The sequence below is a fragment of the Corvus moneduloides genome, chromosome 5 (genome assembly GCF_009650955.1).
Source record: "Corvus moneduloides isolate bCorMon1 chromosome 5, bCorMon1.pri, whole genome shotgun sequence".
Taxonomy (NCBI): domain Eukaryota; kingdom Metazoa; phylum Chordata; class Aves; order Passeriformes; family Corvidae; genus Corvus; species Corvus moneduloides.
In genome coordinates, this window is record NC_045480.1 from 60,706,633 (window position 1) to 60,720,277 (window position 13,645).

Sequence of the window (13,645 nt, forward strand, 5' to 3'; positions counted from 1 at the left end):
GCAAGTAAGGAGGAGGATTGTTTCAAATTGCAGCAACAGCAAAGAAAACCACTAACAATTCTTGAGGCTGTAGACACAGGTCCCATCTTCCAATGATTTTTATACCGAGTCATTCAGATGAGTATCCTCTCTCCCCTCAAGTCTTCTTTACTTAGGAAGACTATTTCAGAGCTACTTGCCTCTTTATGCACCAGCTCTCTCTACTGCAAATGTTTCTGGAATTCTTCTTTTTGAGAGCTCTGACCCCTAGCAGCAAATGTCTTTTACAATCTTCTTTTAAGGCTTCTCTGCAGTTTTATAAAGCTTTTTGCCTGCTTTGTAAATTCTCAGTTTACCTTGCTCCTTTCTGTTCTATCCCCATTTCTTTCAGTTGGGATTACTCAAATTCTAGCATCCTGCAGCTTTATTCATGACACTGCACTCCCTCAAACCAAGTGAATCATGAGATGGAGGAGCTCCCCATTAACCACACATGCTGTAAGAGCCCATCACTGGTACCCATCTCTGCCTGCTGAACAATGAAAATACTTTCTTCTCCCTGGAGGCATTGCTTAGAAAAGCCTTCCCACACACCTACTACAAAAGAACCTGTAACATGGAAACACCTCATAAAGGTGAGGGACTGCATCATCACAACATATCTTGGAGGGTGCACAGCTCTAAAGGAAGCTGCACATTCCAGTCTCCAAGCTCCTTCTGCTCTCCGTAACTCAGGTGACACTCTGAGAAACATTTCTATGCAGCGTAAGTAATATTTATGAAAAATAACTATTTACACCCTAAGAATGAACATAATATTTAACAATTTCAAGCCTGCTCCCAGCTTTGCTTCACTGACATGTTGGGCATGGCATAAGTGAAAACCAAAAACCTGCAGTGGTACAATGACCCTCTGGGCCAGGTACATCTGCTTCCCCTGAGGGCAATGCAGACACACTTTTCAGAGGACTGAAGAATACCTGAAGCCTTCAAAATTCCTTGGAGTTGAACATCTCTGCTGTGGGAGACCCTCCTGCCTTCATGACAGGGATAAAAAACCGACAGAACTGTCCTAAGGAACTCCTGAATGCCAGTGGGATTTGGCCTTCAGATTCCAACAGCCTCTTACCTCCTAAAACTACTTAAAATACTACTTACTCCCAAAACTACTGAGCCACGTTCTCTGCAAATTAGTTTTTTAATTGCCACCATATATTAACTCCTCCACCACCTAATCTTTGCAGCTTTTGCCAGTTTTCCCTCATCAGACAGTGACGAAAACCTGGCAAACATGGCACACATAAATGCTCTGGTGGCTTTTTCCCCGCTTTTAAATTAAACAAGCAGGGCATGAAAGAACATACAAATTTACTTAGCACTCACGGTGTTTATAACAACTGTACTTCTTTAGACTGAAAACTGACAATTAGTTAGAAATACACTGTCCTCTAAGGTCCCACTACTAACATTTTAAGATTATACTTCTCATTCGGATCAGTGAATAAAATTTTTCCACTTAAACAGCCACAGAACTGTAGCTTACACATATTAACATCTCTGAGTCTTACTCACTGAAAATTTCTTGAGCTACTAAAAACAAAAATCATTATTTACCTGAATTTATTTTCTTTAGCAGAAAGGTAACATGAATCAACTTTTAAGTAGTAACATATGTTTAAGGGCCTGAAATAAGCAGATGTTAGTCTTCCCAGTAGTTTAAAACATTCAGATCATTTAGGAGTGTATTATACGGTATAAATAATTATATTCTTTTAAAACTTGGGGAAGCTGAAAGGTTAAAAGGAAAGCTGTCCACCATTCTTCACTTTTTTCCTATTATTAACCCCCAAATCATGGGTCCTTTGTAAAAAGTAACAGGACTAGACAGATAAAATCTAAGGCCCAGTTAGCATGGTTGAAATGTTTAAAAAACAGACGTTCTTAGATGCTTTCAGAAATTCAATATTTGCCAGTCAGAACAAACTGGAGCTGTGATTTAATTTTTCCATTAATATTTTCACTGAACTAGAAGCAACAGATTAAACACCTTTGTATACAACGGTTTAATATCTGGAAAGCATCAAAAAATAACACGGAAATTAACAAAGTACATGAGTAATACTAAGAAATTGGGCTTTAAAAAGGTCGCACACACCTACACACTTTCTAAATTCTGAGTGCAAGGAAGCCAATGCAGTGCAATTATGCTGGAAAAGCCACTGCTGCTTATAAAACGCTGTGCAGCTGTTGGAGGAGAGGGTTACAGTGACAAACAGCTTCCCTGCTACAAAGGTGGCAGGAAATCTATCAAACTGGACAATAAAATTGCAATTGAGTTTCTTTGGCTTTTTATAGCAGCTGCATGTATCTTGATGTGTAGCTCTGCAAAACCTATCCAATTCTGTAACACTGGTCCTTTATGTACTAGTTCTTTATCATAGAATGGTGTTATAAATTAGTGGCACCAACAGCGCAGAGGGTTGTAAAAAGGAAAAATAAGCAGTAACCCAATACAATTAGAGATGAAACAGGAAAAACCCAAATTGGTTATTCTCTTAGCAATGTTAAGGAAATATTTTTGTTTCCATAATTCCCACATTACTTTGAAAGCATGCTAGAAATCAAAAACATCTGAGATGCACTTAGCATCAAACAATTTGCCCACTGAATTATGCCTACACCAGGTTATGTGTGAATCTCTATGAATCTCAATAGTGGTATAACAGGATACAAGACTATTTAAAGTTAAGTAAAATCAACAGGATTAAAAATTCATTATAATTATCTATTTATAAGGACATTTTCAAGAGCTTTTTTGTGATTTATCCTAATTTATGTAATTAACAGGCAGCTCTGAAATATCATCTAGTCTTATATGGCTAGTTGCATGAATTGTATGTATTATTTACAAAAAAAGTTCAAATGGAAAGCACATAATAAAGGTGATATTTTAAAATCTTGGTAATGGCATCATCATTCATATCAATATTGTCAAGTTAGTTTCTGGCTGCTTTTTCTGTTCAAACATTCTCATTTAGGCTTCTGGAACTAGTATTAGTACTGATGTCCAAACAAACTGAACTCCTTTATGAGTCCTTCAGTATTCCACCACCACACTTTGCCCACATTCACACACTTCCAACCTTGCCATCATTCAACTTCCTCTGAAGTAGGCTGAAAGAATAAACAGATCTTATATATTGACCAGAAAGTCAACAAAGCTAGACTTGGGGAAAACCTACAGGGAGTTACTCCTACAACCAAGGACACCTCCCTACAGCAGCACGCCAGGAACCAAAAATGAGACACACAGAATGAAGTAGGTCATCTTCTCCTTCATTACGGAATTGCACAAAAGCATACAGCCTTTAAAATACAAATAAATAAACCAAACCCACATTATCTATATCTATGGATTTTTTTGGTCTTTTGTAAAACTGTGGGGTTTTGTTCTTGATATTTGGCCATGGCATCCCAATAAAATCTTGGGTTTTTTCTCTAGGAACTCTAGATCATTGATTAACCACATTAAGTCACTGAAGAAAATGACCAAAAATCCTTTTTGACACAGATGCTGTTTAAATGAGATTTCCAACATTACGTTATCTTACAAAAAGATACTAAGAGCAGAACTATAGATTATAAGATAATGTGCTAGTTAATTTCTAAATTCGAGACACCAAAGCTCTCTGTAAGAGCTAGAAAGGTGGTCTTCCTTCATTCACCTCTCCATCTTTCCCCAGGGACAGGTCCCAGTAATTCCCAGCAATCACACAAATGGTAAATTATGTCAGTTTTATATAAAAGTACATTAGGGATCTTAACTCTGGCCACAGCTTGCCATTGTACAATCCACCCCTGCCCTGTGCATCTTGGGGAAAAGGAGGAAACTGGTTTTTGAAGACTGCAGAGCCAACAAAAAACAATATTAAGAATGGTCCAACACCTAAAATGTGATCTCTCTCAGGGTTAAAATGTGGCCCTGGGCACTTTGCACCAGAATTCCACTTAGCTAAGTGACTGTTTAATAAAGTTATTTCACCCACTCTTATTACATAGATTTCTACAATTGTCTCCCCATAGCCCAAGAATCCACCATCGACCTCTGAATGCAATAAATAGAGCTGCAAAGTAACAGGGTTCTTGATGTCTGCAGAGACTGACCTTTTTTGAGGAAAAAGAATCATGCAAAATCAAAGACCTCACAAATGCCAAAAATTCCTTAGTATCATAAAGTGATCTTTAGGATTCACAGGTGTCCTTTTCCCACTGCCAAGTTGCACACATTTAGAAACAGGTAATTTATAATTTAATTCATTTTAAGTAAACATTCTGATAACCAGAATAATTCTGAGGCCCACATTGGCCTCACTCTTTTGTTCAGAATAAGGCAGTATAAAATACCTTTTGTACTACTGTGCCTTGTTCAGAGAACCACTAATAACTTTTATGATGTAACTCTGGTTGTAACAACAACAGAATTCAGACAGAACAACAACGAAGGGTAATAGTCTCATTCATACTGCAAGGATTTGCACTCTCACCCCATATTCCATGACAGTTTAACAGCTGAAGCATCTGCCCTAACTTGGATTTCTTTGCTTTTTACTCATTTGTTTTACAGCCTTTTGATGTTACTAAAAGGTATTTTTGTTTATCAATAGCTATGGTGCGCCACCTTGTGTTCCTGCTGCTACTAAAAAGCAAAACTAGCACCAAAATTTTTCAGAAATGCTCCTGAAATTTGATTGATCTCATTTTCGGTATCAGAATAAACTAATTTGAGCAACAACAACAAAAAATATTTGTGTTAAAACAACAAAATTAACATTTAATTGTCATATATTTCAAAGTTATGGACAGTAACAGGTAAAAACACAGGGCTTTCATTTAATTACTGACCTTCACTTCAAGGTTATCTGTATGATACAGTATCACTGTATGATGCAGTACTTAAAGGTTCTAAATCTAATTACAGAACATAACAAAATTTCCCAACTATTTCAAACACTCACCTTTGAATGTGTGATTGACAGTGTGTCCACCCACACACGCCAGCCACCCCACTCATATTTTATTGCATGGTACAGCAAAATCCGAAATATGGTGTACACCATCTCAGTTATCTTCTGCTCCTCAGAAGTCTTTGGATTAAAACAACAAAGGGAAAGCATCCACTCCTGCCAGACAGAGCACTGCAACAAACTCCTACAAAATACACACGTGCTGTTAAATCATGTATTAAAATATATCTTAGAATCAAGAATTCAACACGCTTAAAAAAATTGCTACATGCAAGCTTCCCTAAATTTTTCATACTGAAGACTTTGCTGGAGTACAGAATTTGCTGAAACAGCAATGAAGCTGTATCTGCCTCATGAGTTTAATTTACTAGGAGACCTTGTTACTTATTTTGTACACTTGAGCATAGAGCAAGCCATCTTACCTCCTGTTTTCTCTGCTGTTATTAAAAAGTTTAATCATATCCGAGAGGAAGGCTCGCCGGATCTCCAGAGTTTCTGGACACTGTGGGGAATTACGGATCAGGACTGCAATAACCTTCAAAATCTCTGTAAAACAGTACACAAGTAACAAAATATTAGGACTAAGCATAGGATAAAACACAAGGCCTTTTTCAATAGTGTTTGTACAAGAAAAGTGATACCACGTAAAAAAGTTTTATATTGAGAAAAAGCACATCTCTATTGGAGAAGAAGGTTTAACGAAAACAAATCCCTTCTTCCAATAGTTCTCAAACCTAGTTGCCCATCGGGGGGATTTGCAAGCCTCTACAGCTGAAGAAAACTGAATTCATTGAATTATCATGTTTAAGCAACACAAATATTGCTGCATGACAATTGATAAGCTGTCAGAACCGTTTTTACACGAGGTTCACATAAAAAAAGCATCCTTCAGAAAATCAATGTATGATAAAAATGCACAGATTTTGCTCTACCTTGATAATACCAAATTTTCAGTGAATGTGACCAACTTCCAATTAAACTTAACAGTTTCTGTTTTAAAAAACCTTCCCAACACAAAACTTTATCTCTTGTGATCACATGTTTTCTGTATATTTTGGAGGTCAAAACTGAGGGTACATTGCACTTGTTGAAGCAGTGGGGCAGTGACTGTTCTTGTTACTCTAAAAGAAGTCCCCTCTGTAAATGAATTAGGGTGCAATTCGAACACAGTCACTGTGATAGTTGCAGTTCATCTTGTACAACTTCCTTAAAGAGAAATTCCTTATTTGATAATACTACTGATCTAAAAAAGGTACTGTGGAAGTCACTCTTCCTCCTAGACCTACATAATTTCAGACTCAACTCAGTCTCTATATAGTCTATACTGACCACAGCAGTGACTGCCAACTTCAAAAATCTTTGGAGAAAGCAACAGAAACCTGCTCACATCTCTTGCTTCATAGAGATTTACCAGAAGGCAAATAGCATAGTGCAACCAGATTTCTTTCTCCAATATCTGCTTTGCTTTCCTTCCTCTTCCCCCACTTTCTACCTGAAGCAAACCCACAACTGTGACCTACATTTAATGACAAAGCAGCTATGAAAGTGAAAAATCTGTTATTTCTCCAGAAAAAAAAGCTAACTCCCAAAGCTACCATAAGCCCATTGTATTATACAGAGCACATTAATAATGCATATAATTCAGGAAAGGAGATCAGTATTTTCTCTAAGTTCAAAAGACATCTAAAGTTTCATATCAAGATATGTCCAATAAACTAAGCTTACCAAAACAGTGAGCAGATACATTTCTCCAATTTTCCATCTAGCATTGTCACACTGAATGTAATTTAAGATGAAAGCTGTTTCCATATTTCAAGTAATTTCGTCTGACACCAATAAATAATGCATTCAGAATTTTGCTGGAACCTTAACATTTATTAAATCAAAGTATCCTGTGCATGCAAGTCTTGAAAAACCATTTCATAACATGACTGCACAGCCAAAAAAGGTGAGTTATGAACTACATTCACATTTAGACACATAAAATGTCCTTCAAAAAGCTATTGAGACATATTTTGTACATAACTCCAACTAAATACAAGTTATCTGCCTTTTAGTGTGAAAAAAAACGTAAAGCTGAGATTAGAAGACTGGTAGATGTAATTGATAAGCTTTTTCATTGGTGGGGTATTTTTTAAAGCAGACTTTTCTTAAGATAGCACTTAAAAATGTGTATCATTCTTACGAGGATTTTGTATCTTCACTGTTGAATCTGGGTCAGGATGTTGTTTATGTATTACTTGAGTGCAAATCTGTTCAGTCAGAATCTGGCAAGAAAGAAGAAGATGCCATATCAATGTACAGAAGACAGCTTACTGAAAAAGAGTTGGATACAGCACAATCACCATCATTCTAAAACTCATTCCAAAAAACTCCCCACTCACTCACTTTCTTGATAATTTATTTCATCCTGTTCCTAAAACTCTGTACTCTATAAACCACTATTTTTTTTGGTTTCTCTCTTAAGTGCATACTGTTATTTAAAATACACAGGGAGATAAATGTGAATCTAACCAAAGCAATTATCCTAAGGCAAGATCATTGCTATAATAAAATTCCACATCTACATGAGCGTCTGCTTGAGACATACAGGTTACTCATTATCTAGCATTGTTCATAATGAGCATAACCAAGTTAAGGAGGGGGTAAATCCTAAGCAGTGAGCTCTGGGAGGGAAAAAAAGCAGCATTCAGCTGCATCACACTAAGGTTTAATGTCATCTGGAACATATCAGCACAAATATGTAAGCAATTTTCTAACAATGTCTTACAAGTAATTAGAAAGATTGGATTCCAACTACAGTGTATTCCTACCTCAAACAGGACATTGTATGTGGTCATGGTGAATAAGCTTGTCTGAAGCATCAGCCTCTCAGCCAACAAAGAGAACAATCCGTGTCCAAGCATGACTTCAGCTTTTCTCCTAAAATGGTAGAGAAAGATAAAATAAACTTATGCATTCAATTTGCTTTAGGGGAAAAATATTTAAAACACGTGCCTCAAGAAATACAAAATCACTGGTAAGGTATTGTTCTTGTTTGTTCCTTAAGTCTTTCACTTTTGGTGAAGGAAAAGGGGAAGTGTTCAGATTCTGAAAGGACAGGTCATTCCCTGAAGGCAGCCACCTTTCTTCCATAAATGAGGTCCACTCACCCATGGGCCCAAAAAGCTGAAACACAGCCTCGGGGATTTCTTGATAAACACTGAGAAAATGACACTTTTGCCCTCATTTCACTCAAAAATGCAACCACAGATAGCAATCTCAATAGTTGTCTACTATCACAGTCAACTTGAGACATATTAAACCTAATTCTCAGCAACAGGGGGTTCCATCTCACCAGTCTAATTCTTGCTATTGATTTCACTGGAAAAGGGCCACTTTGAAAAGCAGGAAGTCACACTGCAAGTAACAATTAAATCAGCTTGATAAGGAAGTCAAAATGCCTGGACACTAGCTGACAATAACAAGCAATTCCACCATATCAAAAATATATTCATGACAAATAGACTGAGGGGTAGTTGAAGAAGAATAGCTCCTATTCAGTGAAGCCTATTTAGTGATCAACCTCCAATATGGCTTTTCTCCCTTTACCCACAAAGGTGTGTTTATACATTTATACACAAAATAAACATATAGAATGTATGTGTCACAACCTACCTTTACTCCTTCCTTTCTTGGGAGGTTTAGTTTAAGACCCAAATCAGTACTTACTTTGGAGCAAGATGCTTTAAGAAATATCCCATCACTTTCAGAGCTTGCACCCTGATGCCTTCACTTTGTGACGCTAAAAGCTTGTAGACCACCCTAAATGGAAAAAATACATTGCTCTTCTATCAATGTGAAGAATAAAAAATGAAGTGTTTTGGTCCTTGTAAATCTCACATAAAAATTTAAGACATCTAAATGTATTTATCAATTACATCAAATTTATTTCATCACTTACTTTTTAGACAGTCAAGTGCTTAGGGCCACATCACTATCTGATTCTAGTTGGACTGTGGTTCATAGTATTCAACAGATCTTTAAATCTGTGAAATATGATTTAACTTTATCTACATGGACTACTAAGCTGTCTTCGAAAAAAGAAAACATTAATTTCCAAATGTTCCATGAAATCATATTGGAACAGAAGGCACAGAACTCATCCTTTACCATAAATACGTAATGACAAAATTTTTGAAAAAATTTGGATCACTTCACCAGGGGGAAGGAAAAAAACCTACCCCATTTAAACAATTCCGGAGGGTCTTTCCAAAAATATTCCATGTTACAACATGGCATTTTAGATCAGCAAGTTTTAAAGAGTTCAAAGAACTTCAAGTTTTTAGGCCTTATCTATACATAACTGAGCACTCATCACGAGTTATGTACCTTTATTTTTATACACCCAAAAATAATTCTCAGGACACCTGAACTAAGACAAAAAAAAAAAAAAAAAAACTTAGTTCTATACCAGAATTGAAGGTAAAACCTAAGGGTGACTACAAAACAGTTAGTTATTACAAATAATTCATCCTGAAGAATGCTGCAACCACAGAAACTACAGAAGGAAACAAAAAAGCAAACCTATGATGCACTGGCCATTCAAGCAATAGAATCCACTTCTCTGCTTTTCTTTACAGAACACTATCAGGGTTACCTAATTGCATAGGGAAAAAGCATTTCCTTTTTTTTTTTTTCTACATGATTGGTTACTTTAAAATTTTAATTTTAAGAGAACTCCAAATATTTATAGAGCTTTGGAAAATTATTTTTAAATTTCAAGAATATAATGCCTTAATTGCAACAAGTAGATGTATCAAGAAGCATACAAACAATCCATAAAGTGACTGGAGACAACCCAGGAGCAAGGAGTGTAACAAATGAGACAGAAAAACAAAGTGATTTCTCACTGTGGACTCACTATTCATGCTGACTTGCTCATATACTTGTTAACAAAAAAGAAAGCACCTACTGCTAGTTGTTAAATAAAACCAAATGGACTGCATTGGAGATCCAACATGACATTCAAATACTTTACTATTTAGAGTTTTTATTAGTTTTCCATACATAATACATTACCATACACATGAAATCAAACCTGATGAAAATGGGTAAAAAAAATATAATAATAAAAATCAGTCTAGCACTAAAAGGGGAGAAAACAATTACAAACATGCCTGAATGCAGTCTCTTGAGAAAAGGCAACTGGAAAAAATATATGTATAAACAGGGGTTAACCAATAGGTGCAACTAAATGTATGAAATGAGACTCTGCCTTTACACAGTGAGAGAATTACTACTCCCCATATCCTTCAAGAATAGTTCTCACATTTGTTTGCCTGTACCAATTTTTTCCCCACTGTGTTCAGGCAGGTTCCTTTTAAATTAGAAAAGTTCAATACTGTGACCACCCTCTGAGAGCCACAAGACAAAATCAGAGTCATAACTTAACTCTTCTAGCAGATTTTCTACTTGTGCTCGTAGAATTTGCTACTTCCCCTACTTTTCTCTCACAATAGTGTTATATTTTTCTGTTTGTTGGGAAGAAGATTGCAAACAATGCATTACATAAAGTGCTACTTTTAAACAAATAGGAAGTTTTTCTGCAAAAGTCCCACAGGAAAAAAAAAAAGGAAAAGAAAACTAACAAGGATCAGAAGATATCTGAATCAATTTTTGCCAGCCCCCTTCCAGTTCTAAAACATCTGTAAGAACGGGAGGCTGAAGACTGAGCACCAGTAGATGAAGACATCAATGCACAGACTGAAACGGATCACTCCCTGTTTAAGTGTGACTGACAGCTTGGAAACATTAAAAAAAACCACCCCATTGATAATAAATCCAACAGCACCTCTTGTCAGAATGAACACCTGGACCCAAAAATCTCCCAAGATGAGGAGTCTAAGACTGCAACACACATGCTGACGAGAACCTTTTAGATTTCACGGGAATTCTTGCAAGCAATACGGTCAAAACACTATTTCCTTTTTCCCACTTAGAAAATTCTAACTTACTGTAATCCATTCCTCTGATCAAATGCAGGGATCATAGAACCAGGATGCTCCGACATCAGAGCAACCAGCAACTGCAAGACATCCATTAGATTGTCATCCTGTTGAATAAAAGTTACAAATTTGAATTCACAACATGTACACTGGAACATTGTTTCAGCTAAAAGAACCACTACAAAATATTTCAAGAGTATGTGGAGACTAATAATAAACTAAGGACCAAATCATTTTGGCCAGGATCAAAAGAGCTATAGCGCTAAAACGCAAATGCAGGAGAAAACATTACAAAAAATACACTTAATTGTTTAGGGTGAAAAGTGATGTATCAGTGTCTGGGATGTAAGGATTTGACAGGCAATGGATATTTAGACTATGTTACTTCCTTCCACACATGTGCTCCTCCGTTTGCATGTGTATTTCCCAGTCCTATCCTGCACAGGAGCTACAAATAAGCTGCTGCACATTTTCTGGGGCACATGGTGGTGTTTAATGAAAAGTTTCTACTCAGAAATGTTCAAACCATGAAAAAAAAATACTACCACCTGCCACAGACAATATTTAAAATGGGTAATTCAAGCTGCTCAGTAAAGTTTTCCATACTTTTAGTCTAAAGCACTCTAAGCTACAGTCCATTAATTTGTTCCAAGTTCATCGTAATTAAAAATAACCGAAGAAATAACAAAATGCAACTGTCTTTTCCCATGCTTTGTAGTATTAAAATGAAAGTTTATTTTAAAACAAAAAAAGCCCACAAATAAAACACTGTACAACACTTCTGAACAAATATTCTGATTCTTTATTAGAAAATCAGTTTTATATCCTCCTGAACTACTCTGTTCACCTGATGATATTATCAGCTGACATTACAGATGCTATCACTGAGGAGTGAGCCTTATGAGACAGCTAAATTTTACTTTTTTTGTTGATGTTTTTCTGAATTCACAGTTAGATTGTGGGATTCAGCATTCATGGATCTTTTACACTTCAGTATGCAAACTGCTAAGATATTTAAAACATCACATCCTCATCTGAAGACTATATACAGCTTCTGCTATTTTAGTTCACTCTTAGATTTTACCAAGAGTCTTATTTTTTACTTCTCCACATAAAGTTGAACTGCTTGACTGTGGTACTACCAGGTAGTAGTAACCAGCAAAGACAATAAAAGGAGAATATAGGTGTAAGCAAAATAAAAAAATTTAAAAATCTATACCGTTTGAAATAAAGTTCAATTAATTCCTTATTTTACCCATTTCAAGCACCCTTACAGAGACGAGATCAGTTAGATTTATGTCCCCATTTCCCTCGTCTTTGATGTTGCATCTGGCATAAAGTGCCTTTTCCTGGTGCTAAAATATGAAGATGCAGATGTATCAGTGGTAACCAACATTTTCTCCCAATTAAGTTTATATGCTTCTCTCGGATGCCATTAACATACATCTTTATTTTCTTAATGCATGTTTTCAATTTTATTGCTTTATTTAAGAAGCAAAATAAAAAGGAGAGGAAAAACAAAACAAAAAATATTACTTAGGCAGCCTGCAACAAGATTTTGACTTTTTTTTAAAGTCAGTCTCACCATCTGTTTTTCTGCTTGGTAAATTGGTTTGTAGAACAACATAAGAAACCATTTTGACTTACTGGCTTAATGAACTTCAATCTAACATTGAACATGGTGCTTAAATCACTGCAAGAATATTGGCATATCAGCACACTACTCTAAAGAATTGGACAATGCTTGCTACTTCCTCTGCAGAGCCATCTTGTGGCATGAAGGAGGTTATATTTGAAATTATTCAAACATTTGGTGGTCACAAACTGCACTAGTATGCCTCTCTTCACAAACACATCCCCCAAATTAAAAATTACCTCATGAATAGTGAGCAGGTAATTGAGGATAGCCTGCAATTCATCTTCTTTTATTCCATAGTCCTTTAAAAACAAACAGGTTTTAAGTATCATCTTCCAAGTACAAAAGTGCTGCTTCCAAAAAAGCATTATTTCAAGAAATATTTATATAACAAAGCAAGTACCACACAACAATTTTGCTTTCACTTGATACTGTAACAGCTTCATAGTTGCAAGGTAGCTGTTCCCCTGCCCCCAAAAGCACCCGCTGAATGCTATAAAAGTGTTTTAAGGCAATTTCAACAGAGGCATAAAAACAAGATAAATAGCAATATAGTATATGAAATAGTTAGAGTAATACATGTTAATTGATACAGTCAATTTGAACTCAGAGCTTCCTGTTAGTAGAAGAATTAAATTGAGGTAGCATAAAGGACTCAAAAGCAGATCTAGAAGTTTAATTATAAGCCTCTTAGCTATACCCATATCTGTGTTTCCTTCTTATTTTCCACTAGAGAAGCCCCTCTTCAGTTGCTATCAACTTTGAAGAAATCTCAATATTTTATAGCACCTATGCCCAGTATTATACCTTGAAGTATTTTTTGTGAAAATAAAATAAAAACCAACAGTTTCTAAGAACAGGAGGAGGACAGGCAAAAGCAGACTTCTTCACTTTTTAAGTTTTGGATTTGTGATGAAAACTGTGTTGATAATACAGAGATGTTTTTGTTATTGCTGAGCAGGGTTTACACAGAGCCAAGGCCTTTTCTGCTTTTTGGACCAGCCACACTGGCGAGGAAG

At 36.1% G+C, this 13,645-nt stretch overlaps 1 protein-coding gene across 4 annotated transcripts in view; it reads right to left on the reverse strand.

Annotated features, from left to right (window-relative positions):
• LRBA (LPS responsive beige-like anchor protein) overlaps positions 1-13,645 on the reverse strand; it is a 373,887-nt gene that overhangs the window by 305,821 nt on the left and 54,421 nt on the right. For all 4 annotated transcript variants that reach the window (XM_032110029.1, XM_032110032.1, XM_032110030.1 and 1 more), the window contains exons 16-22: positions 12,866-12,928; positions 11,000-11,097; positions 8,715-8,807; positions 7,817-7,925; positions 7,189-7,270; positions 5,426-5,549; positions 4,995-5,187 (exon numbers count right to left, since the gene is read on the reverse strand). In XM_032110029.1, coding sequence (XP_031965920.1) covers positions 4,995-5,187; positions 5,426-5,549; positions 7,189-7,270; positions 7,817-7,925; positions 8,715-8,807; positions 11,000-11,097; positions 12,866-12,928 — 762 coding nt within the window. The remainder of the gene's footprint in view (positions 1-4,994; positions 5,188-5,425; positions 5,550-7,188; positions 7,271-7,816; positions 7,926-8,714; positions 8,808-10,999; positions 11,098-12,865; positions 12,929-13,645) is intronic.